The 27,542-nt window shown below is 37.3% G+C and overlaps 1 protein-coding gene across 7 annotated transcripts in view; it reads left to right on the forward strand.

The window, feature by feature from the left end:
• Nucleotides 1–19,654, forward strand: part of STK38L (serine/threonine kinase 38 like) — a 78,268-nt gene extending 58,614 nt beyond the window's left edge. For 6 of the 7 annotated variants that reach the window (XM_077952832.1, XM_028828936.2, XM_077952833.1 and 3 more), the window contains 11 exons: nucleotides 3,606–3,728; nucleotides 4,241–4,324; nucleotides 7,605–7,728; nucleotides 9,232–9,386; nucleotides 9,751–9,853; nucleotides 10,031–10,092; nucleotides 12,073–12,190; nucleotides 12,628–12,751; nucleotides 14,054–14,149; nucleotides 16,707–16,798; nucleotides 16,892–19,654. In XM_077952832.1, coding sequence (XP_077808958.1) covers nucleotides 3,606–3,728; nucleotides 4,241–4,324; nucleotides 7,605–7,728; nucleotides 9,232–9,386; nucleotides 9,751–9,853; nucleotides 10,031–10,092; nucleotides 12,073–12,190; nucleotides 12,628–12,751; nucleotides 14,054–14,149; nucleotides 16,707–16,798; nucleotides 16,892–17,019 — 1,209 coding nt within the window. In that variant the 3' untranslated portion in view covers nucleotides 17,020–19,654. The remainder of the gene's footprint in view (nucleotides 1–3,605; nucleotides 3,729–4,240; nucleotides 4,325–7,604; nucleotides 7,729–9,231; nucleotides 9,387–9,750; nucleotides 9,854–10,030; nucleotides 10,093–12,072; nucleotides 12,191–12,627; nucleotides 12,752–14,053; nucleotides 14,150–16,706; nucleotides 16,799–16,891) is intronic. The other variant, NM_001261495.1, reaches the window with a different exon arrangement.
• Nucleotides 19,655–27,542: the final 7,888 nt, after the last annotated feature.

Consider the following 27,542-nt stretch of genomic DNA (forward strand, 5'->3'; position numbering starts at 1 on the left):
ATATATTATACATCATTATATTGATACAGAAATCTTAAATATCAGATCTTAATTTGAAGTGTAGGGAAGAGACCGCAAAAACAGATGCCCAAGCATATTAAGCAGGTGACGGAAGTGAGACAAGCTGGCCAGGTTAGTTTCATAGTGGCATCTAGGGTTATATATTCTTTTGATCCAGATATACTTTGTTTCCATATTCAACTTATATGATTTTTTTGCTTCCACAAAGAAATATATTAATATTTTTCCTCTTTAAAAAATATTTATTATTTTTTTAAATATTGAGCCTCACAGTTTATCTGTTGGCAAAGACATGCCACTTTTCACATTGCTGTAATAAGAGTCCCAGCCCACTTGGACATGTCTCCTGGGGACTGGCATCAGTGGTGGGGACTGACAAATGAGGGAACCAAGGCTCATCTAAAGGGGATTGCTACCATTGGGCCCTGTGGCCAAAGCCCTGTTTTTCCAGAGAAGCTGTTAATCTGGATTTTTTTGCGGAATAACCAATCACCTGTTTTTGAAAACCAACTTGCAGTCCAAATCAAATATATCTGTAGGCTGAATATAGTTTGTCGCTTCCTGTTTGCAACTTCTGGTCCGCATCAGCAAGTAGTAACTACAGTTACAGCTATTTTCTCTAATTTTTTGGATAACTTGTAGAAAATAGGAGATGATTTTTCCATAAAAAGTCAGTGGCCCATGATTCCAGTTTATAAAACTTCTAATGTTTTTCTGTACAAATGTTTTTAATTCCACAAGTGCTTATTATTAGGCCCCATGCTAGAGCCTGGATTATATCAAATTCTATAAAATAGACAAGCTCTCTCAACCTTAATATAAGTATGTTACAGCATCTTTATATGGGGTGGGCTTGATAAAAAATAAAATTGTTTCATAAAAATAAAATAGATGAAGTTGCTAGCTCAACGCTTTTACATCTGAAAACTTTGTATGCATGTCTGTCTTATACAAATACTGGCCACCCTACAGATCGAGTTTGAGGAGCACCTATATAAAAAAGAAGGGAGAAAGGAAGAAAATTACTTTCTAGTTTCATCTCACTTACGAAAATCCCATTCAACATGGATTGTTATTTAACAAAAAACTAAATAGGCAAGATCAAGCTATAAAAGAGAGTCGTGAAATGTTAAGCTGTCCACAGATTTTTGTTGTCTTCTTTGAAGAGGAAAGGATGCGATTACCAGAAGGATACTATTTGTCTTTCAAGGCTACTTAATCTATACAGATTGTGAGTAAATATATCAACAGGCTTTTTCACCAATTTTTTTGTTTGTTTGTTTGTTTGTTTGTTTAACATGAATTTGCTTCAGCTACCTCTGGACCCCAACACTGATTCTAAGACAAAAATCATGGAATCGATTTTTTAAAAATAATGTAACAATGTTATAGGTGATGCTCATTTTTATAGAATTATGTGTTCCATACACTTGTGACTCTCTCTTTTTGCTATTAAATGGCTGTGGCCAAAACCACATAAATTGTTTGAGTGCTGCATTATACAAACTAGTAGACGATTTATGAAACTGTGTATAGCGAGGTCATCTTTTCCATTCAGATTAGGCAGGATTTCTGCAACTATATCCAACTGTACTGTTTTATAATCTATAAAGGGAGAGATTCAAAATATCTTTCAAAATTCTTATACTTATTTATGTAATAAAAAAAGCCCTCCTTAGCACTTCTTTAAAGGACATGACACTATAGCGCCGCCAAGTGGCCTTTTAAAAATTAGTCTTAAAATTTTAAATCAGATACTTTTTGGAGCTATCTTTTGTTTCACTAGTAATTTATTATTCAAAAGGTATTTTTGAATACATATGTGCAAAAAAAGGTATTCGTTATTGCATTTATGTAAAAAGCAGCAAAAAAAAGTCTTCACTGTTGTTTTAGGCCACATTTGTTTTCTTCATTATATCAATGTAATTTTAGCTCCGTTAAAATATTTAAGTAGCTTCCCTTAAAGATGTTGTTATTTCAGGATATATATATACACACATACACACACACACACACATATATATATTTTTGAGACGGAGTTTCGCTCTTGTCACCCAGGCTGGAGTGCAACAGCGGGATCTTGGCTCACCGCAACCTCCGCCTCCCGGGTTCAAGCGATTCTCCTGCCTCAGCCTCCTGAGTACAGGTGCCCGCCACCACGCCCAGCTGATTTTTGTATTTTTAGTAGAGACGGGGTTTCACCATGTTGGCCAGGATGGTCTCGATCTCCTGACCTGGTGATCCACCCACCTCGGCCTCCCAAAGTCCTAGGATTACAGTAAGGCGCGAGCCACCGTGCCGGGCTTATTGCCTCACTTCTTAATGAAAAAAATTATATTTCATTGTTGCTTGCTTACTTTTTCCATAGTACTATTGTATTTTATACTCAATATCAGATGTGGAAAAAGACATTAAAAAAAGACATTAGGCAAAGCCTGTTAATTTATGTGCTTGATTTTTATCTTCATTACTGTCGTAATTTACCCATTGGTGTGCCTTAGTGTATAACTTCATTTAGCTGTTTGAAGACATTTCTTAATTTTATCTTCTTAGATGAACTTTGTTAGAAGTATCAGAATTCCATTGCATCGATAATACATGTTTACATACATATTTCTAATAGTTCACCTAACCCTTTTAAAAACAGATATACACAGGAGTAGGGAGAGGCTATACCATGAGCTGCATTTAGAAGCAGTGTTTCTAAGCTGTTACTGTCATTTTGACTTGTCTGTCCCTCTGAACTGAACCACTAACAGCTTGACAGGATTCAGTTGAAGATGAACAGGAGTTAAATTTTTTCACAGATACTGTTTCTTTTCCACTTAGTGTTTCCTCTACGAGGAGCTAACTGTGTCAAAAAACAGAATTTTGATTGGTGAGGGGGGAAAAATGAAGTTTGGAATAATAAAATAAATGCCTGTTCGAAATGTAACCTTCAGGTATTTCACAGTGTTGCTTATTAATGGAAGTTATTTTTTGTGGCCTTTGTAGAATCAGTTATAAAATTACCGACTTGGATATTTTAATGACTTCTTCTTGTAATTGTTTTTGCAATTTTATATTTTCAGGAAGTTTTATGCCAGTTCTCAAGCAGTTTATTAAAATTTGCCCAAGAGTAAATTCTTATCACAAGTAAATCTCTTTGGAAACACTACGATTATGTTGTTACTTTATTGTCACAAGTCTCAGTAGTTGTGAAAGAGCAACTTTGGAAGTTAAGGGATTGAAGCAAAGCAGATTTCCTGACAATAAAAATCAGTATCTGAATACTATTCAAATTTCCTGACACTAAATTTTTATTTATGGAATTAAGTTACCATATAGATGAAAGAATAAGTTATACATATATATAGACAAATATGATGGACTAGATTACATATTTAATGGCGTCCACTTCAAGAGTAAAGATTTATCAATTGTTAAAAATTTTTAAAATTTTCCTTAAAATGTTTTAGCCTAATAGTATATTACATGTTAGTGCTATCATTTATTTTTATGTGCATCATCTTTTAATACTAGAAGCTCCTTCAAAAAAACCTGATTATAAAATCATCCTTTTAAATTGTCTTTTTTTTAAATAGAAAAAGTTACGTCGATCACAACACGCTCGCAAAGAAACAGAGTTCTTACGGCTCAAAAGGACCAGACTTGGCTTGGATGACTTTGAGTCTCTGAAAGTTATAGGAAGAGGAGCTTTTGGAGAGGTGTGCTTCTTTTTAAAAGTCATTACTGCTACAAATATGTATCTTAAGATAATTTAAAATGTGTGTTAAAATATTAACACACATTTTAATGTAATGTGTGTTACATTACACATTACATTAATGTGTAATCCCAACACTTTGGGAGGCTGAGGTGGGTGGATCACCTGAGGTCAGGAGTTTGAGGCCGGCCTGGCCAGTGAAACCTTGTCTCTACTGAAAATACAAAAATTACTTAGGCGTGGTGGCGGGTGCCTGTAATCCCAGCTACTTGGGAGGCTGAGGCAGGAGAATCACTTGAACCCAGGAGGCGGAAGTTGCAGTGAGCTGAGATCCCACCATTGCACTCCATCCTGGGCGACATGAGTGAAACTCCTTCTCAAAAAATATATATATATATTTCTTGAAATGCCAACACTGGCAAATTCCTGCTTTCTTTAAGGGAAGCTGCTTTTCATTACTGAACAAATAGTAGTGACTATGTAACATTTATAATATATATTTTTATATTTTAGGTGCGGTTGGTCCAGAAGAAAGATACAGGCCATATCTATGCAATGAAGATATTGAGAAAGGCTGATATGCTTGAAAAAGAGCAGGTATGAGTTCTTTAACACATGTAATATAAAGGAGCATCCACTGACGAGGTGTTAAGAGTGTTTATATTAGAATTTTTAAGAAGCAATTTACACATCTTACTACATAAGTTATTAACTTTTTGGTAGCCTGTTTTAGTGTTTCTCAATTCTTTTAAGGTTTCTTCCAAGTTTAAAATCTATGTATTAGTCTGCTTAGACTTCCATAACAGAACACAACAGGCTGATTAGCTTAAACAACAGAAACTTATTTTCTCACAGTTTTGGAGGCTACAAGTCAAAAATGAAAGTTCGGGCAGGTTTTGGTTTCTGGTGAGGCCTCTCTTCCTGGCTTGCAGATGGCCACCTTTCACTAAGTTTTCACATGGCCTTTCCTTGGTGTGTGCGGGGACACACACTCCTGTGAGAACTCTCTGGTGTCTCTTCTTATAAGGACACTAATTCCACCCTTATGACCTCATTTAACCTTAATTAATTCCCAAAGGGTCCATCTCCAAATACAGGCTCAATGGAGATTAAAGCTTTACTCTGTGAATTTTGTAGATGCATGAACATTCAGTCCGTACCTTCTGAAATACCTTCTTTTCTGACTGCAGTGAAAATAAAGGACAGTTCTTGGCTCCCAGAATCCCTATCACATATCAGATAATCAAAACTAGTCTCCTGGAAATTTGCTGATTTTACATATTTCTAAAATCTGTAACTTTATAAATATTCTGGGCTCTCTCCATGTTTCCTGTGCCTTAATGCAGTTACAGGGGGTGTCTTCGAGTAAAGGAGTGATGGCTTTTTGAAGATTTAAGGAGGGAAATTGTGAAATGGTCATTTTCAGGTGTGGGAGAGCAGACCTGCTAAAGAATGCAATTGAAGGCTCATTGAGATTTGCAGTCCTGAATTTAAAGTGAAACCCATTGGCATAGTTGGGTGATTTTTCACCGTAGTTTCAGTTAGGGTAGGAAGGTAATAGGAACTATCTGGAGACAGGGTTATAGGGGATTTTGTTGATGACAGGCTATGATTCTCCAGAGGGAAGAGGTTTGGAAGGCAAGGAAGGTTGAGATATGAGTTGGATTAGAGAACTGTAGATAATGATGGGAATAAGGATGTGGGTAAAGATGCATAGGCTCAGAGACAAGGAGGTCAACAGGAATCTAACTTAGCCATAATGGGATTAGTCCTACTAGGGTATAATAGGAAGGACAGAAGGAAGCAGTTAGTTCCAGCTGTAGTGTAGATACCAGCTACATGTGGCTGCTGGACACAAATTGAGATATCTAGCAAATAAGACTTGGTGCAAAAAAAAAAAAACCCATAAAATATTTCATTGATTTTATATTGATTACATACTGAAGTGATAATATTTGGATATATTAGGTTATATAAACTATATTATTAAAAATAATTTCACTCTGTATGTGGCTTCTAGAAAATTAAAAAATTACATATATGACTTGCGTTACATCTGTACTGGACAACCCTTGGTCTAGAATATTTTGTGGGAAGTTAAGGAGCCTCTGGACCACTGCTCTTTCCTGTGGGGAGGTGGGGGGCGGAAATCTCACTGTAGCCCAACGTTTAGTTGCTTTTGCATTTTGGGGTTTTTACCCCTGTATAAATTAATTTGCATTTGTTACCACTGAATTTTGTCTTAGAAAGCTTTTTTCTACTTAGTTCTAATACAGCAGTATTTTAACTTTTATCACATTTATTTTAATGCAAACCACCCCTGCAAAATTAAGTAGCAACTGATCTCCCCACTATTGTTGTACCAGATTACCACAGGTCATACTTTCCAACCTTTGCATCCTGTTTTGGAAAGAGATCCTGTAATTTGGCTTTAAACCATTTAACAATAATCAAGTCATATTTATGTTGTAGCTGTTTTCCTTACACACCAGATGCAACACCAAAGTTTAGGGCTTTCCCTTACCACCTTAAATTGCTTCATGAAAGGTAATAGTGAGGCACTCTTGCTACCACTTTTCACTTAATGAAACAGATCCACAGAAATTATAAAGTATTTTCATGCCAGAAAACAAGTTCTTACGCCTCAACTCTTATGCTTTGATCTCAGAATATTTACTGCACTAGGGGTAATTCCAAATATGACACTTTAAGCAAATCATATTTTATTATCATAAAACGGTTTACAAATGTATGTTCTCATGTGCTTTGGACCAGAGTTTATAATGTTTCACAGTGAAAATAGCAAAAGTATAAATCAGATCTTATTATTAACCTTTGGAAAAAGTGTGTAAATATATTAATGCAAAAGCTTCTGCAAACTGACCAGTTATACCAACCCCATAAATTATCCAGTTTATAAAATTTTCCAGTCTATAACATTTTCACATAATAATATCTCTAGTAATTATGTGTCCGAGAAATCAGTGGCAAAATCCCCAAAAGTTACACGAATTTGCTGTAGCTAACATTTATAGATACGATAGAGGTTTTATGTTATAATACTAAATATAATATAAAGTTACTATAATTGTCACTATTTCTTAAAAAACCACCAAATAATGATCAAGCTGGGACCTTTAACAATTAAAAATAGTGTGCTATTTTTTGCCAACCTTGGCTTTGCTATACCAATTTACAGGGCATTGCTTACTCCTTTTTTTTTTTTTTTTTGAGATAGAGTCTCATTCTATCACCAGGCTGAAGTGCAGTGATGCGATCTCAGCTCACTGCATCCTCTGCCTACCACGTTCAAGTGATTCTCCTGCCTCAGCCTCCCGAGTAGCTGGGACTACAGGCGCATGCCACCACGCCTGGCTAATTTTTTGTATTTTTTAGTAGAGACGGGGTTTCATCATTTTAGCCAGGATGGTCTCAATCTCTTGACCTCGTGATCCGCCCACCTTGGCCTCCCAAGTGCTGGGATTACAGGCGTGAGCCGCTGTGCCCAGCCCGGCTTACTACTTTTAACTTTAAAAGTCACACTATGACTTTTATATGACAAAGCCAGGATCCTAGGCTGGGTAGAGATTCTGGTTAAAAAGTTGTTAGAATGATTCTTGCTCTACCTCAGAGGCCTTAGCCTCACATAATATACCTGTGGAGCTCACCTTTTTAGACCTAAAGATATAAGCTAAAATAAACTATTTCTTGAGATTCTCCATATTTGATGAGAATATGATCATTCATATATGTATCAAATCTTCTGAAATTCCATCTTTTCTTCATTAACTGTTATGGATGGATAAGTGTAAGAGATGAATTTGACAAATGTGTGATGTGCTTACGATTATTTTTTTTCAAAAATATATTCATCTAGGTGGCCCATATCCGAGCAGAAAGAGATATTTTGGTAGAAGCAGATGGTGCCTGGGTGGTGAAGATGTTTTACAGTTTTCAGGATAAGAGGAATCTTTATCTAATCATGGAATTTCTCCCTGGAGGTAAAAGGAAACATTGTATCAATGACAGACTGATACAAGCACATCTTTATATGCAATAATAATTTTATTGGTGAGGTTTACTTTTATATTCCTTGCTCTGAGGCTTTACAGTGTCATAGTTTAGAAATATTTACTACCATATTGATGCTCATTTTTACCACAAACAGATTGTTTTAAAGGAATGATAAAGTTAGCACATTTTAAATATTACCATTCTGGGTTCACTGATGGTTAGTGAAGTTATGTTAGTTTCTTTTGTGTTGTTACAAAAAAAATACCTGAGACTGTGTAATTTATAAAGAAAACAGGTTTAATCATTGCTCAGCAAAGAGGGCAAGGGGAAAAGAATGGCAATGGAGGGCAAAGAATACTTGCTTTTTTGTTTGTTTTGTTTTGTTTTTAATTTTTATTTTTTGAGATGAAGTCTCGCTCTGTTGCCTAGGCTGGAGTGCATTGGTATGATTTTGGCGCACTGCAACCTCTGCCTCCCTGGTTCAAGCGATTCTCCTGCCTCAGCCTCCTGAGTAGCTGGGATTACAGGCGCCTGCCACCATGCCCAGCTAATTTTTTTGTATTTAGTCGAGACAAGGTTTCACCATATTGGCCAGGCTGGTCTCAAACTCCTGACCTCAAGTGATCCACCCACCTCAGCCTTCCAAAGTGTTGGGAATACAGGTGTGAGCCACTGCCCCCACTCCCCTATTTTTTTTTAAGCCTCAAAAAACATATGAAAAAAATGTAATCAGTTGTCAATTCTGTGTTGTAAGTGCACCAGTGTTTACAACAGTTAAAACTGTTAAAACTTTTAAAATTCCTTGAAAATAAAAGAATGTCTGCAGGTGCCTTTTTTTAGTGGGATAATGTCCCACTAAACTCCAAAAGAATATATTTGGTTTCCAGGCGCACTATTCTGATTTTTTTGCAGTTTGACATTTTCCTCAGCAGTTAGTTGAGTGGTATATATTATTTCATTATCAGCTCTTTCGTGATTTGATTTCACATGGCGTCTGCCTTAAAACCATTAAAAGTCATGAAATTTCTGCTTATGCAATGGCACTTTTATTTGGCCCAAGGTATGGTTAGAAATATACTGGGTAGATCATAAAATGCAAACTCAGGAAAGCTAGCTGGGCATGGTGGCTCATGCCTGTAATCCCAGTACTTTGGGATGCTGAGGCAGGCAGATAGCTTGAAACCAGGAGTTTGAGACCAACCTGGCCAACATGGCAAAACCCCGTCTGTACTAAAAATACAAAAATTAGCTGGGTGTGGTGGCACACACCTGTAATCCCAGCTACCTGGGTGGCTGAGGCACGAAAACTGTTTGAACCCAGGAGGTGGAGGTTGCAGTGAGCCATGATCACACCACTGCACTCCAACCTGGGCAACAGAGTGAGACTGTCTCAAAAAAAAAAAAAAAAAAAAAATTCAGGAAAGCTTTTACAAGGTATTCCACCTTTGAGACATTTTCAATAATAATATATTTGACTTCCCTTTATTTAGGTGACATGATGACATTGCTAATGAAGAAAGACACCTTGACAGAAGAGGAGACACAGTTCTACATTTCAGAGACTGTTCTGGCAATAGATGCGATCCACCAGTTGGGTTTCATCCATCGGGATATTAAGCCAGACAACCTTTTATTGGATGCCAAGGCATGTGAATAAACTGGTGAATTACTAGGCTGTTGATTATTTTTTTAGAGCAGTAGAGCTGATTTTGTGAGTGGATATCAGCAACTGCAATTTAGAATATTGCTAAACAACATTATTTTGTATGATAAGGTACTAGGAGACAACTTGAGAATGAAATGACAACAGGGAATATGGCTCTCTTTTTATCTCCCTCCATTTTCTACTTTTAAAAATCATCATCATCAGATACTTATAATTTTACATTTTACTTGTATAAATCCCAAGCTAAGAATTGTTATAACAATTGGCATTTAACAGAGGAGTTTATAACAAGGCTTTTTGTTTTCAAAGTTAATATAATCTAATTTTACTGGATTTTTTTTAGGGTCATGTAAAATTATCCGATTTTGGTTTGTGTACGGGATTAAAGAAAGCTCACAGGACTGAATTTTATAGAAATCTCACACACAACCCACCAAGTGACTTCTGTAAGTTTGGTTTTGTTTGTTTGTTTTGTTTTTTCCCTGGTTAAGATACTGTAGAGAACGGAAGGTTCTTTCCCTTTCCCCACTCCTTAATCCACTGTGTTTTAGATGTATATGTGATTTTGTTTTTGTGGAGAGCATTTTTCTCTCGTGATTACAATTCCATATTGTTGAAATTAGCATTTCAGAACATGAACTCAAAGAGGAAAGCAGAAACTTGGAAGAAGAACAGGAGACAACTGGTGAGTCAACCAGTTTTTAAGAAAGAATTTTGTGCCTTGGTTCTAAAATCTTAACTGGTTTTAACTTGATTATTTGTATCTTTATAATAATTAGTATTCACTTCGTAACAATGATAGCGCTTGTTTTGGAATCACACGGTTTTCTTAGTTTCTCTGTTAAGTTTCCTTGCCTGTAAAGCAAAGTGTTGGTTTTTACTTTATAACTTTAGAGTACTTGACTGAGCATACCTATGAGTAAGCTGTTTACTAGTAATTAGCACTTTAAATAAAACTCACTGAGGTGAATGCAATTGTAATGAATGCCTTGTGATTTCCATTTTTCATACCTGTGTTATAAATCCTGATACAACAAATATCAATCAGCAAGTAAAGTGGTTGTGAGTTTCTAAGAACTTCTTTATAGACAAAGTAAACAGGAAGTTTGGGATGTAAACAGTGTTACAATAAAACAGATAAAATTTGAAAAAGCTGGCTTTGCCACAGATAAATTTAATTACCCCTTTAATATAGAATTACATGATTTTTCACCCTATACTATTTCCTCTCTGTAACTGAGCAGATAGAATAATTGCTTCCCCTTCCTCCTCTTTCCCTTTGTCCTGTTAACATGGTCCATGAACTGTCTACAGGTTAAGAATGTGCCTTTGGATTTTGTTTTCCTCGTTTCTTATAAAATGCCTGGCACATACAGACACTCTATAAATATTTGTTCAACCAAGTGATGAAAGGAAAACTCACCATTCCCTTAGGAAAGTCAATAGACTGAAAAATAACAGGCTAATACCCTCTAAAACCAAATAAAATGACCTTTGTATTATTGAGTTTATAATATCATTAACCTAAGTAACTGCAAACTTCCTATGCTTGTAAAAACATTTCAGTATTTTTAAATGTATTCAGTTACACATTAAGGAGAGACACTTTGTTTTACTTTTAAAATGTGTCAGTTTTAGATTAGGTTTTGCGATTGAGAATAATTGCAATATTCCCTATTTTTAAAGGGGAAAAACTGAATACTGCTTAAAATTATGGTGGGGGAATTCTGTACCCCCCCATTTACAAAATATTCATAGGTGATTACTCAGGTATGTGTTTTATTATTCTCATGGCCAGTAGTTGCCAAGCCTTAGATCAAGTGTTTCCCAAGGGAGAAGTAGAGAGGACTCAGTGTTTGGGGCAGGAAATTTCTTTAGCACTTGGATCCCCTGCCCTCTAAATGCCAGTCATGTCACTGAGATGACAAAATCTGCAGTCATACATTTTGCCATGGCCCCAAGAGTACTACCCCTAGTTGACAATTACTGCCTTGTAGAAATCATTTTTGTAAGATTTTATATGAATTAAGAATTTAAAACTGCATAGCTTCCTAATAGATAAGCAGTACCCTGGAACTACATTTATAATGAAAATACCTCATGCTTATTTTTATAGTTGGTAGTGTACAAAACACATCCGTTTATCATTTCATCTTCATATCAACTCTATTAAGGCAGGTATTATTATTCCAGTTTTATGTAAGCAGAAGCTGAGCCTCAGAGAAATTAAATAATTTGCCCAAGAACACATTAGTAGTGAGTGGGGAAGCCAGGTCTTCTAGGTTCAACTTTTTCATTCTTTTTGAAATAGACTGAAGGCTATATATAAAAAACTTCATTGAGCTTCTTGTGGGGGCAGAAATAATATATTCTTTTAAAATGCCTGGCACATATGGACACTCTATAAATATTTGTTCAACCAAGTGGGGAAAGGAAAACTAATTCAGCATTCCCTCAGGAAAGTCAACAGACTGAAAAATAATAGGCTATAACATATTATCTGACTCACTACCTACCACTAAGCCTTGCACATGATTAACATGCAAAATAAATATAAGTGAAAATTTAACTCCTCTATATATTGCTTTTTCTAGTATTAAGCCATCCTCAGATAGATAGTTTTTAAATGTTAAGAATGCTGGTTTGACAAGCTGCTCCTTTGTAGGCATATTCCACAGTTGGGACACCAGATTACATTGCTCCAGAAGTATTCATGCAGACTGGTTACAACAAATTGTGTGACTGGTGGTCTTTGGGAGTGATTATGTATGAAATGCTAATAGGTATGTTTTATCATTCATTTATGTACAAAACGTATATTTCCTTGAGTGCCACTGTTTGAATATATTACAGATATCATTGACTAAAATATTTGAGGTCTTTTAAACTTAATTCTGATGCTCCCCCAATGTTAATACACACTGATCAATACCAGTGAGCTCTCCAGGGATCCTGTTTCAGGAAGGTGGGTATTTAACCCAGACTCCCACGTATAAAAGTGGTTATCTTCATAGCTTTTCAGGTAAAAGGGGAGGCAGTGCTTTAAATCCTTTATTTTATTGACTTTATTAGCAATGTTATTGTAAATTGATGAATGGTGGCATTTTTGACTATTAAATAGGCACTCAGGGTTGTTTGGTTTCTTGTAGCACATGTTTGGTGGGTATAACTTCACTGATCACAAAGCTGATGAAACGTTTTTTATTTATTTGATACCTAGGATATCCACCTTTCTGCTCTGAAACACCTCAAGAAACATACAGAAAAGTGATGAACTGGAAAGAAACTCTGGTATTTCCTCCAGAGGTACCTATATCTGAGAAAGCCAAGGACTTAATTCTCAGGTTAGTGGTTAAATTCCTAGAGGAGTTCATAGTGTCTTAAAATTTCCTAACAACCTAAAAGACTCATTTCACTTTTGTGGGGGAAGGGGGGATGTATACACTGATGTATACAGTCAAAGAGATCAATAAAGGTGTTTTTAAAAATGTAAACTCTTAAAAGGAAGTATATGGAAAAAAAATTAGGAATTAAAAAGAGGGAGGAGGTCTTGTATTGCTTCAGTTACTGATATATATAAAAGCAGAAGGTCACTTCTGTTGGAATGCAATGACCTGATTCCATTAAAGAGAAGAGGGAAAATGTTAATAGCAGATTCCTGTCATGAAAAGTATATATGTGAAATCTTCTAAGCAAAAAATTCCATGTGTTCCTCAACTAATATGAAGTGTTTGGTACTGCTGTGAATGGCTGGAAGGAATATAAATTGGAACAACTTGTGGGAATAGCAGTTGGCAGCATATTATTTTTTTAAAATCCCTAAACTATATATGACCTTTGACCCAGAAGTTCGAGGGATTTCGCTTATGCAGATAATCAGATATGTATAAAGATTTAAGTACAATATGTTTATCATGGTATTTAATAGTGAAAATCGAAAACTATTTAACTGTTCAACAATAGTGGACTGGCTCAATAGTAGACTGGCTATAATATTTCTATTTGTAAGTTTTAGAAAACAAGTTTATTGGCCGGGCACAGGGGCTCACACCTGTAATCCCAGCACTTTGGGAGGCAGAGGTGGGCAGATCATGAGGTCAGGAGATTGAGACCGTCCTGGCTAACACAGTGAAATCCCGTCTACTAAAAATACAAAAAATTAGCCGGGCGTGGTGGCGGGCACCTGTAGTCCCAGCTACTCGGGAGGCTGAGGCAGGAGAATGGTGTGAACCTGGGAGGTGGGACTTGCAGTGAGCCAAGATCGCGCCACTGCATTGGAGCCTGGGCGGCAGAGTGAGACTCTGTCTCACAAAAAAAAAAAAAAAAAAATTCTTGAAAAATATTTAATGACTTTGGCAAATTTTCTCAGTATATCAAGTGAAAAAAAGTAGACCTAACATAGTAACCATGGTAGCAACACAGTATTTAAATATTGTAAAAGATTAGATTAGAATATTTACAGTAGTTATCACTAAATAATGCACTTACAGATGATTTTTATTTTCTTCCACATTTCCTACAATAAGCATAGTTAACATCAATAAAAGAAAAACATATTGCTTTAAAAAAGAAATATTTGAAGTAATGCAGCTAGAATACTTTAGATGTAACTTTTGTATGATAATTTCTCTGCTTCCATGTTGTAGATTTTGTATTGATTCTGAAAACAGAATTGGAAATAGTGGAGTAGAAGAAATAAAAGGTCATCCCTTTTTTGAAGGTGTCGACTGGGAGCACATAAGGTATGTTCTAGGCTTTGAATGGGAAAGGTCTGAGTAAAAACAAATTTCTAGAGTTGACAATTAATTTACCTCTGATTCTGCTAGATTAAATACAAAAGTAACATATAATGTCATTGGTGCAGTGTTTTCTGGATTATGTAAGTGAATGGGACTATTGTGGCTACAGCCAAATGACTCATTTTAGGCTAACATCCACTTTCAGGGAAGAACATTGGGCACCTTTTTAAATTCTCACGTTCATACTCACAGTGAAGGCTGTTAGCACGTGAAAGATGTATTTACATTTCACACAGTGACCCCTCATTTTTGTCCTTGCTGTAATATAGCACAGTGTCTCCTTAATTAATTTATAATAAGGTACCTTCTTTAAACATTGGTTGGGCATTATACAAGTAACTTTTAAGAATTTGCTTACAGTTGTTAATTGTGAGCATTGGCTTTTTTTCAGTTTATGGCCAAACTACCGTCAGTAGGTTTGATCTGTTCTCCACACAGCAACAGTTTAGAAGCATAAATCTGGCCATGCCACTTTGCTGCATCCTTTTGCACTTGGAAGACAGTTAAGAAGCCTTCACTGCTTTCTTAGGACTGCAGGATATAGCGCTTGCCTCATCTGCAGAAGTTGCATCTTGGATGGCCTTTCCTACTCCTCTTCCCACCTCTAAGTTTTGCCATTTGCTATTCATCCTGACTGAAATGCCCTTTCCCCGCTGCCTCTACCCCTACCCTGCCTAGCTGGCTCCTTTGCATCTTCCAAGATAGCTTATGTGTCATTTCCTTGGTACAGCTCTTCACTGGAGAACCTGCTGTGTGCTAGGCATTCTGCTTATTACTATTAACTTACTTTTTTGAGACGGGGTCTCTCACTCTGTCGCCCAGGCTGGAGTGCTGTGGCATGATCATGGCTTACCGCAGCCTTGACCTCCCAGCCTCAAATGATCCCCCCACCTCAGCCCCCCAAGTAGCTGGAACTATAGGCGCGTGCCACCACACCCAGCTAATTTTGTTGCTTTTTTTTTTTTTTTTTTTTTTTGTAGAGATGGGGTTTCACTATGTTGCCCAATTGCTCAGGCTTGTCTTGAACTCCTGAGCTCAAGCAATCCACCTGCCTTGGCCTCCCAAAGTGCTGGGATTACAGGCGCCCAGCCCACTCTGCCTATTGTAATAATAGCTAATGTTTAAAAATCATTTACTGTGTCCAGCACTGTTTTAAGTACTTTACTTGCATTTCTCATCTTATCTTCATATAAGCTCTATAAAATAGGAACTGTTATTATCCCTGTTTTACAAGTGAGGAAACTAAGGCACAGAGAAGTTATAGTGCCGCAGTGTGGAGGCCTCTTAAACCACTATGCTGTATAATACTATACACACACAACTTAATTCAATAGAACTATGATACCCCCCATTTTACAGTGGGAAGGATGCTTAGAGACTGTCAGTTCTTTTGGTTTTATAAGGAGGGAACAGTCATGGAGCAGGGACTTGGCTGCCTAAGGTCATACTGCTAGTTAATAACAAAGAAGGTCAGCTCTCAGGCCTGCAGGGTTCTTTCCTCTAAACTAGGTTTATTAAAGTAGTATACTAAGTATAAACTTGGAATAATTCAGGTAAAAAATATATATGGTTTTACATAATTTGGTAAACTTAGCACCTAATAAATCCAATAAATATTTGTTGAAAAAACAGAAGCAATAAAAACTGATAGCTTCTTTTGACCATTTCTGTAGTTAAACTTTTTAGCATGATAAGAAGGCATTTTCTTGACTGATTTCTTTTTAACTGAGTATCTTTGATTCTCTTAAAATTTATATGACAGAAATTTTTACATGCAGATTTCATCACAAATATATAGTTCCTTCACCTATGTGCCCCTTATTTTCCCAAATGACATTTTATGGATTGTCTACTAGTAGAATTCTATTCCTAAATCAATTAAGAAGGATCCCGTCCTCATAATATCTCACATACTTTATACAATTATACAATCTTTTAAATAAAACCTCTTCTTTTACTTTTCATTAGCTCATTTTTCCTCTTAAAAAAAATAGTATGAGAAAGGCTTGGTACAGAGATATAAAAATGACAAGTAGGTGGGGATGCTTAATGGGTACAAAAAGAAAACAGAATGAATAAGACCTACTACTTAATAGACAAGAGGGTGACTATAGTCAATAATAATTGTACATTTAAAAATAACTTAGAATGTAATTGGATTGTTTGTGACTCAAAAGATAAATGCTTGAGGGGATGGACCCCCCATTCTGCATGATGTGCTTATTACCCATTTCATGCCAGTATTAAAACATCTCATGGACCCTATAAATATATATACCTACAACATAACCACAAAAATTAAAAAAAAAATTTTAAATTCTAAGTAAATGAAAACATTTTAATAAAAAATTATACTCAACTATTTTGAACTCCCTTTATTCTCAAATCCACAATAAATTTCCTTGGCTTTTCTAATATCTATAAAATGGTATGCAGAATTTACAAGTAGAATTATTTGTTGGAAATTGAGAATTCATGCCTACTCCATACCTTTTTATAGGGAAAGGCCAGCAGCAATCCCTATAGAAATCAAAAGCATTGATGATACTTCAAATTTTGATGACTTCCCTGAGTCTGATATTTTACAACCAGGTAAGACAATCTATAATGTAACTACCACTATTAAAAGTCTGTGAAGATGATGGCATTTCACTAATGAAATTCCTTTAATTTTTCTCTTTCTAGTGCCAAATACCACAGAACCGGACTACAAATCCAAAGACTGGGTTTTTCTCAATTATACCTATAAAAGGTTTGAAGGGTTGACTCAACGTGGCTCTATTCCTACCTACATGAAAGCTGGGAAATTATGAATGAAGATAACATTCACCCATAACCAAGAGAACTCAGGTAGCTGCATCACCAGGCTTGCTTGGCGTAGATAACAATACACTGAAATACTCCTGAAGACGGTGGTGCTTATTGACTACAAGAGGAAATTCTACAGGATTAGGATTTCTGAGACTACTATAGGAATTGGTTGGCAGTGCCAGCTGGCTCTTTTTTTTTTTAATATTTTATTATTTTTGTTAACTTTATTATACGAAGGTACTGGAATAAAAGGAACGGACATCCCTTTCTAACTGCACTGCCTACATGCGTCTTAAGGTCCATTCTGCCTGTGTGTGCTGTGGCTTTGAACTGTAACACCTCTAATTAATTCAGGAGAAACACATATCATTTAAAGCAACATAGGCTAACCTGTAGGTAACACTGCAGTATTGATGTTTTACTGCAAATCTTATGGGTCTAGATAATCAGTAAAAGCCATCTTCCATAGTTGGTGTTAGAACATTGCCCTATTGGTTTGGACATCTGTAGAATATATATGAAGACAATTTCTGTGATGGTTTTAAGAGATTTAAAAAGAAATTCACTGGTTCTTTAAAAAATAGAATTTATCATCAAGTTATTACACGAACTCCACAGTAAGGAGTGACAAGTTTATAATAAGGAAGAGAAAGTTTAACACCTTCACTCAAGCACTCCACTAATATATTTACGTTGCATTCAGAAATACTGATGACCTTTATATATGTAGTCTGTATACTCATAGGGAGATGTACTGTATTATATAACATGTAAAGTTGATTTTCTTGTGACAAGAGGACTTCTTTTTTTAACAAGAGGACATGGCATTATTTTAATTTGATTATGGTGAGTTGAAATTAAGAAATGACCATGAAGGCTGCTTGTAGAATTAGTGTATTTTTATTAAACTATTTTTTTAAATGTCAAACTTCTATCATGTAAATGGACTTGCAGAGAACAAAAAGCTATTTACTTTGGTTTTCTAGAAAGTTGTTACATATCATGGCTGGTTAACTTTTATTTCTTTTGATGAAAATTTTTCCTTTGATAGTACTTGTATTATTGTGCCATTATTTTCTTATGCTCCAAATGTACCAAAGATCTTGAACAGAATGGATGTTCACAACTGAGTAGAATTTTCCTTTCCTGTGGGCGTGGTGTATTCAGACCTGACAGATCTTTGATAGAGGTCAGCTTATTAAAGGGCAATATTGTTCATGTTTAGCTACATCACTGTGGTGAATATAGATGGAATTAAGGAAGTAAATGCAGGCCAGGGGGTTGTGATGAGAGGAGAGAGAATATCAGCATCAAATTCTTTGGGTATCTCCCTAAGAATTAAATAATCTTTTCTAGCTTAATATTTTAATTCTAATTCAAACAACTCTCTGAGGTTTTGGTTTCATTAGTAGTAGCTGAGGAATAATATGCTAGCAAAGAACGGCCTAATGTTTGTCTTAACTGTTAATGGATGAAATTTTTTAAAGATACAACCGTGATACCCATTATAAATGATCTGTGATCAAAATCTAACGTGATGAATTATTTGTAGGAATGTCTTCCTATTGGGGAAGGATTGCATAGGAGCATTATGCAAATCTACAAAAGCTTTTATAAATGTTGCTGCTAGGTAGCTCCACAGTGTTTTCAAAAGACCATCCTGCTTCCCCCAACTCTCCCATTTTTGGTTTGTTTCTTTTTAAATATTTGTTGAGTACTTATGTGTTTATCTAACAGTTCACTTCCATTTTTTCTAGTCTGGAGTTTTTGAGTATTTAGGGGAGAGAGCTATTAAAAACTCTGTGGATTTCTCAATTTGACTAACTCTAATTTTTCTAATTATAACTGCCTTTAATTAAATAATACTAACTTTTGCTGAGGTTTATGAGATTTTCTCACCCCACATCACTCCCCTTTTTAAAAAAAGGACTGTTTTGCTAGTGTGATAATGAATAGGTAAGATATGAAATAATTGCAACATTGTCTAGTTCTAGTATGGTAACTATTCTTGAAATGGTACTGAAAAATACCATTAATTCAAATTGACAGAGATTGATAAAAAGAAACTGATTTACGTAAGTTTACTTTTTAATTGCATAATAGAGCATTTTTTGTTTTGAGTTCCCTCATTCTTACTACGAGAAAGAGCTTGCAAATAGTTTTACTTTCTTGGCACTGGAAGGGTAGTTCTGGAAAGCTACTTTGTTGAGTCTCATTCTTCCCTGGAGTTAATAGAGTGATTCACAATCTTTGGGGTTTTCTCCTCATCAAAAGCATTTCTTAAGTGCCTATCTAAAAGCAATTAAAGACTGTGTCTGCCCTTTGGAAGCTAAGAATTCATGATGCAAATTAACTAGATAATTTGCAAAGTACCCTTGAGATTGAATTTTCTCTATTACACATTTCCCATACTTCAGGTGAATAATTTAATTTAAATGACAAAACCCTATCTAATCAACTGGGCATAATGACATTTTCTTTAAATTAGACTCTATTTTGAATTAAAAGAGTTTTATTATAAACTGTGTGTTTTTGGTTTTTCTAAGTATATAGAAAGCTTGTATAATTCAGATTTATCGATTTCCTGATTTAATGTAGACTTTGACTTTTTTATTAAAAACCTTTGTATTAAAGCAAGTTATGTTATTTTTCTTTTATGCATTTATTACTAACATAGCTTTAAATCTTTAAATGTATTGAACATTGTGCTGTCTGAAAATAAGGAATTGCTTATAAACCAGCCACTTCTGAATACCGTAGATAGCTGATTTAATAAGCTAGTTAGTGAATGGCAAATAAGTGTGGAGTATTAAAAATGTTCTTTGGTTGGTAAGGCCTAAGATAGGGTTGCATTTATTTCTATACTTTTTCTGTTTTTTAAACACCTGCATCTTTTTGTGTAAATCTCTAAATTTAAAATATTTTTAAGTACATTTATTTTTGGTGTTTTGTTGTATACAACCTTAGACAATCAATCAGTCAGTCCTTCCTGACAGGAGCAGCAGCTATCTGTCTTTTGCTGATCTACAAATAAATGAATTGAGAATTTAGTCCGTAGAGGTCCCTGGTTACCAAACACATTCTCCTTTGAATTGTTAAAACTCAGAACATTCAAAGTAACTGTTTTGCTACAACCATGATTATTTTCCTGCTGTCTTTATTTAAATTTATTTTCTCTTTAGAAGTGCACTTATTTCTGAAAAATCTGAATGAAACAAATGCTTAGAACAAACATAAATATAAGACACTTGGGACTACTAGAGATATTTTAGATTTTTATGAAAAAAATGTGGGGATATTGCTGCTTTAAAAAGGAATAAAGTAATAAAAATATATCTTAGCTATTTTTTTAAAGCAATATAATTCAGCAATTGTCTAGAAAAGTAATCATCAGGCTACTGAGTTTGGTGTTCAGTTACTGAGTTTCAAAAATGTTTTGGTGGCATGAGGACTTTTCCATTGAAGGTAAGATAAGAATAAAAACTATGTTTACAAAATTTCTGTTGGTGAGGTTTTTTGGTTTTATTTTTTAGTTTTGAGATAGGTGTTACCCAAAACTCAAGAAAGACTATTTAGTGAATGTAAATTACTGACTTTTACACTTGAAAATCACATCAAGAACAAAATATTTGAAGTTTATATTTAAAATCTCCATTCAAATCTGTAGCTAAAACATATAGGCTACACAAACTGTGCTATACTTTTAGGTACTTATTGGATGTATAGCTTATATACAACTACCCAACTTGGTCAAAACCAATTAGCAAGCACTAAGTTGAAAATGCCTCAAAATAGCATAGGAATATGTGGCCCAGGTTCCACTACCTCCTGTTCTGTGGAAGACACTGACAATCATCATGACTTTTTCCACTGAGCCTCGAGGGAGCCACTGGGAATCCCATTCAGCCTCATTGTTCTCCAGCTGTTCCCTGACATACATCATTTCAATAATGCCACTGTAAGACACAACAGTGAAAACACCGAATGTTAAAATTTGGGCATTACAGTAAACTTGGAGACTCTAAATTCATCTTTCAAAAACATCTAGTGATACAAAGAACTTATATTTGTACACAAAATGCCTTCACTTGTTTTTTACAACTACTCTGTAATTACATAATTACTATCATTTTATAGATGATGAACATGAGGCTGAGTGATTGTGACTTGCCTAAAACACTAGTAATAAATTGCCCTTGAACCCAAGTCCAGTGTTCCCTACTCCTCCAAATCATAGAGTGAGCTTCACTGACAAATTAACTCATATGCTTCTGGGATCTCAGGAGTATACATGGAATGATAGGGCCAGAGTTATTACTTTGCATACTTTTGACCACAAGTGACAGAAAACACAAGTAAAAATGGCTTCAATGATAAAGAAAGTGAGTATCTTATGTAACACTAAGACACAAGATAGCTTCTAGAGTAGTCATTTTAGCATCTCAGAAACATCGAGGAATCCAAGAGCAGTGGCATGCACCTGTAGTCGCAGCTACTCAGGAGGCTGAGGCAGGAGGATCCCTTGAGGCCAGCCTGGGCAACCAGAGCAAGACCCTGTTTTCCATTTCTCTACTTTGTCATGACAAGGGTGTTGGCTTTGTCCTTGGTCTTGTTTTCTCAGAGAAGCTAGATGACTACAGAGACTCTAAGCATCAAATCCTTACACAACATGTAAGGCCTTAAAAAGAGAAATACTTCTGCATATCCACTTTTTTTTTTTTTTTTTAAACAGAGTCTCACTCTGTTGCCCAGGCTGGAGTGCAGTGGTGCGATCTTGGCTCACTGCAACCTCTGCCTCCTGAGTTCAAGTGATTCTCCTGCCTCAGCCTCCCAAGTAACTGGGACTACAGGTGTGCACCATCACGCCCAGCTAATTTTAGTGGTTTTTTTTTTATTTATTTTTATTTTTATTTATTTATTTATTTTTTTTAAGTAGAGACAGGGTTTCACCATGTTGACCAGGCTGGTCTCGAACTCCTGACTTCAGGTGATCCACCTCCCTCGGCCTCCCAAAGTGCTGGGATTATAGGTTTGAGCCACCGTGTCCGGCCTTCCATCTCCACTTTTTAAGAGCAAGGAAAATCTTTTCCAGAAGCATTCTAAGCAAAGTAACCCTTGCCTTTTATTGTCCATGACTGTGCCATCCATATAGTCCTAAACCAGTACCTGATGGGCAATTGATTTAAAACTAGTCAAGCATCATGTCCCTTCTACTGGGATGAGGCTAACCTAAAGAACATGGCCACATGATACCAGAACCAAATTATGGTGCTTTAGACAACTACAAGGTAATCAAGACGATGCCACACAGGTTTATTGCAATGATTCGTACCTGAAGCCACTGCACCTAGATTGTGGTGTTGGATCTGCTATTGCCTACATCGGAACTGAAGGCTGGTCCATTAACATTTTTCACAGAACAGGATTGGGTCTCTGGACATCATACAGCAGGATGGACATCATACAAACAGGCCTTGGTCTTTTTCGTGCTTTTTCCATTCCTCCCAGATACTATTCATCAGAGTAGATAATCTGTTGGTCCATCTCCTCTAGAGCTCATATCAGAAATAGGCACCCTCATCAACTTATTTTCTCCCAAGATCCAGCCAAGGGTGGGGTGGTCTAATTACTGTTAGCTCAATTGCTTTGTCAAAATTGGGAAGATGATCTCTGGCTAATGAAAATTAAACATTTCTCAGGTGAGATTGCTAACTACCATCAAGTTACCTGAATTACTTTACCTCCTCATTAAAACATTCATGATCAAACTCCTAAACACAGGAAGACTTTTAAGTGTCTTCCAAAGGGAGAAAATCACGGTAGGAAAGGTGAACTGTCAATACTTACCTTTAGGAAACCGTCAATACTTACCTTTAGGAACTGTCAATACTTACCTTTAGGAACTGTCAACACTTACCTTTAGGAAAGGTAAACTGTCAATACTCAGCCTAACATTTTTTTTTGAGATGGGGTCTCACTCTGTCACCTAGGCTGGAGTACAGTGGCGTGGTCTCGGCTCACTGCTACCTCCACCTCCCAGGTTCAAGCAATTCTCCTGCCTCAGCGTCCCAAGTAGCTGGGATTACAGGTGCCTGCCACCGTGCCCAGCTAACTTTTCTATCTTTAGTAGAGACGGGATTCCACCATGTTGGCCAGGCTGGTCTCCAACTCCTGACCTCAGTGATGTGCTCGCTCAGCCTCCCAAAGTGCTGGGATTACAGGCGTGAGCCACTGCGCCCAGTCTTTTTGTCTTCTTGGGTAAAAAAATCAGGAACAGAATTTGGAGAACCCTATTGTACAATTCTATATAATACCAAGAGGACTGAGGAAGACTTGGGATACCATACCTGCTTTAAGAGTGTTTAAAACCTATAAAAGTAAACATTAGTTGAGTCATTGATGCTTATATACGCACACAAACACATAATCCCTAAGGGAAAAAGAAGTGTAAGTAACTCCACATAAAAAGAGATGTGTGCACAACCATTCCCTCATTCTTGTCCTAAGTTTTGTCCGTCCTTGCAGTTTGCTCAGAATTTTAGTATATTGCTATTCCTGTTCTCTAAGAAATACTGCTTCTCTCCCCGCCACTTCCCCACTGTACATACCATACTACAACAACCCAGGCTTAAGAAAATTCACTTTTGACAAGTTAAAGCAGTATTTCCTAGAGTACTCACAGCAACTTTCAAAATCAGCTACAGGGTACATTTGAAATAAGGACTTAGTGTGATTCACCCCAAACCTACTAAATCAGTCTCTGGGGGTGGGTCTAAAATTGCGCACATTCTCATGCACAGTGAATTCTGGCAAACACTAAGCTAACAGAAAAAGAAACTAATACCTGCTCATTGGTTTTTGTGAGAAAATATATATAAAGTAACTGATGCACAGTAGGTAAAATACAGAAGTCAGTACTTACAACAGTGCCTGGCACACAGTAGGTGCTCAATAAATACTTGTGAACAAGTGAATTAAATGATTTTTTGTGGGTGGCCCTGCTTTCCACCTAAGGCCAATCTCAAAATATTTTCACTTTTAATAAAAACCTAAATACGACTCCAAAAGCATTGAGAAAAGGAATGCATATTTTGCTGAAGTTGTTATTTTCTATGGAAATAATGTAAGAGGGTTTGCATTACACAGTGAAGTTCCCTAAATACCCCTTTAAGATATCTCAAATTTCCTGGCCGGATGCAGTGACTGATGCCTGTAATCCCAGCACTTTGGGAGGATAAGACAGGCGGATCACATGAGGTCAGGAGTTCGAGACCAGCCTGACCATCATGGTGAAACCCCGTCTCCACTAAAAATACAAAAAATTAGCTGTGTGTAGTGGCACATGCCTGTAATCCCAGCTGCTTGGGAGTTTGAGGCATGAGAATCGCTTGAACCCAGGAAGGCAGAGGTTGCAGTGAGCCAAGATCATACCACCGCACTCCAGCCTGAGCGATAGCGTGAGACTCTGTGTAAAAAAAAAAAAAAAAAAAAAAAAAAAAAAAAAAATTAAAAAAAGATGCAAATTTCCTCTCCTCATGGCAGCTGCCACCATCCCTTTTACCGCCCTACCACCTCTCAGGAGTGCACTGTCCTCCAATTACCTCTCTTCTTTTCTTTAGGCCACACTCAAGCTGATCTTGCCTGTACCAGAAGCCCACCATAGGCCCCCTTCTCTCTCTAAACATCCGGGAGAGTGTTGGCCTCCTTGTTTCTCCAAACTGCACTCATCAATCTGCCCAGCAAATCCAAGCATCTTCCCCTGAATTCACCCTCCACATGATGCTGGGGGCAGGGTAGGAAGAAAAGGTAGTTTTAAACACTAATAATTTATTTCCCCCAGTCACTTAGGAAATCAATAATGGGTAGTTGCTATTTATTTAATTTTAATTTTATTTATTCATTTATTTATTTTTTGAGATGGAGTCTTGCTCTGTCACCCAGACTGGAGTGCAGTGGCGTGATCTCGGCTCACTGCAACCTCTGCCTCCTGGGTTCAAGCGATTCTCCTGCCTCAGCCTCCCAAGTAGCTGGGACTACCGACATGTGCCACCACACTCGGCTAATTTTTTGCATATTTAGTAGAGACGGGTTTTCACCGTGTTAGCCAGGATGGTCTCTATAACCTGACCTCATGATCCACCCACCGTGGCCTTCCAAAGTGCTGGGATTACAGGTGTGAGCCACCACGCCTGGCCTATGTAATTTTTTTTTTAATTTACCATCTTTACCATTTTAAGTGTACAGTTCAATGGTAATAAATATATATATAGCCTTTTTCCCCCGCTATTGTTTTCCACCCCCTCTTCTCTCCCCTTCCTGGCTTCTGCGTTATTTATTGTTATGCATCATTGGATATAGTATCTTCAATTTATTGAACTACACTCTGAAGCAGGTGTGGTTTTTGTTGCTGTTTTGCTTTGTTTTGGTTTTGTTGTTGTTGTTGTTGTTGTTGTGGTTGGACCAAATAAAATATCTAAGTGGCTTTAGGGACCCCTCTCTAGACTAAGTTATATTGTTACAAACCCAGCAGGAGGTTAAAAGGAGTTTACAGCTTGTGAGGCAGTTGTTCCTAATTCCAGATGGACAAAGGAATATTTGTTCCACCTTTAAAATATTTGTTCTTGCCTAAGTACTTAGCAGTGAAAGAAAATTAATGAACAAATTAGTGACAGGGAAGCAATGATTCCTGGAGAGCAAGGCAGCCCCAGGGCTTTGGCAGGCGAACCATGCTGACCAGAAGGAACTGTGTGCATTCTACTCTACAAATGCTCTTGCATTCTATTGCACAAATCATCCAATCACCTTTCTCACGTTTTTTTTTTCCAGGTTGAAAATATGAGAAAACCACTCATTGGAAATGAGAGATTATCTTCCTATCCATCGGGCAAGACACTGTGTGTCTCTCTGCCTCATCCCATGGGTTATATAGCTACTCTTTCAAAAACAAAAAATCATGTCTTAGAAAGTAAAGCTCCAGAGCATAACGAAAAAAAGAGAGCAAGCAGGCTTTACACCTGAGCAATAAGGGGAATACCGATTAGACAATGAAAGGGTTGTGCCCCATGGAATCCTGTGGGTCGGCTTTGCTTGTGCATTACCCTTCCTGCTTTTGTATTTTAGATTCTGGATTCCCCTTCTCTTGCTTTCAGGCTTTGGTGGAAGTGAATCATCGTTTCTAAGAAACGGGGACTGCAATGATTCACAGGCAAGCTTACTGGACACCACAATACGAACTCCTAAGAAGGAGACCTAACTTTCATGGTCTTGCTTCTACTGTCTACTAGCTGAGTGATCCTGGCCAAAATACTCATCATCTCTGAACTTCTGTTTCCCTACTAAGACAAGAATTAAGAAAGAGGTTGTGAGGCTCACTGAGCCAATAAGGGGTAAAATGCATTGTAAGCAAGGCCATGTATAGAATAGTATTTACATTTTAACCAAGATCTTAAAGCCCAGGTCTAATTGATTCTACCTGTTACCCCTTGGTAAACCACCTCAAAATAGCGTACACTTGTCTGGAAAGCCAAGGTTTGATCACATTCGAGGAGCCCTGTATGGAATTACTGTTTCTGAGCTGACAGGAGAAGTTGGTGTTGGTAGAATTTGGGGTGGAGTTCCAAGTCAAAGCTAGGAATGAGACGTTTCAAGAATGGTTTTGATTAGGGACGTGTCTTGGTGTGTGTTGAGGACAGCACAGTTTTCAGGACGTCTCCCTTACCTCTAGCTGCATAAAGTCCTAGTCCCTTGCTTAAGCCTGCAACAGTTTTCTCCTGTCATGCCCACTTCCGCTTGGGAACACACTTCCAAACCCCTTGCCCAGATTTTCACAATGGCCTTAAGTACTGCCCTGAGGACACATAAGGTGCTGGTTAAGACGTTGGAATTGAGTCCTTGTAGGAAAATTATTACCTTTAGGCTGGTTGCAAAGTTTGATTTGGTGTCTTCTCTACTGTGCCTTCCCTTTACTCCTACTAGATTACCAAGGAATGGGTCTAGGGACCAGTGGGAGGGCAGCAAACCAGTGTATTCTAGACACGTGGCCATAGGATGTAGGGCTGTCAAGTGATCCCCAAAAGATCATGTTTCTGGATTTACCCAACCGTTCCACGCGGCAAAACGGCTTCCTCGGGACCCTCTCTCTGTTATTTACACCCTCGTCTCTGCAGCTAAGCCCTTCCTTAAGCAGAAAAGAGCAGGGTCTCTCGTCCAGCACCCTTCTCCCCAGCCCAAGCCCCGTGCCCTCCGCTAACCCACCGTGCAAGTATCTTCATTCACCCTTTACCTTTGCCCCGAGGGTTTACAACTGCAATCTTCGGAATGCTGGGACAAAGCTTACTATGAGCATGGAAGCCTGTTTTCAATAGGGCGATTGCTAGAGGGACTCAACTGGCCTTTTCGCGCTGTGCCGCTCGCGGCAGGGCTCGGCGGGGCGGTGTCCGCAGCGGCTCCGCCCTTGGCCCGGGTCTCTTTCCCGCCCGGGAGCCCAGCGGCGCCCAGAGCGGCGAGCGGGTGGCTCCGCATGCTC

The sequence above is a fragment of the Macaca mulatta genome, chromosome 11, assembly GCF_049350105.2.
Source record: "Macaca mulatta isolate MMU2019108-1 chromosome 11, T2T-MMU8v2.0, whole genome shotgun sequence".
Taxonomy (NCBI): domain Eukaryota; kingdom Metazoa; phylum Chordata; class Mammalia; order Primates; family Cercopithecidae; genus Macaca; species Macaca mulatta.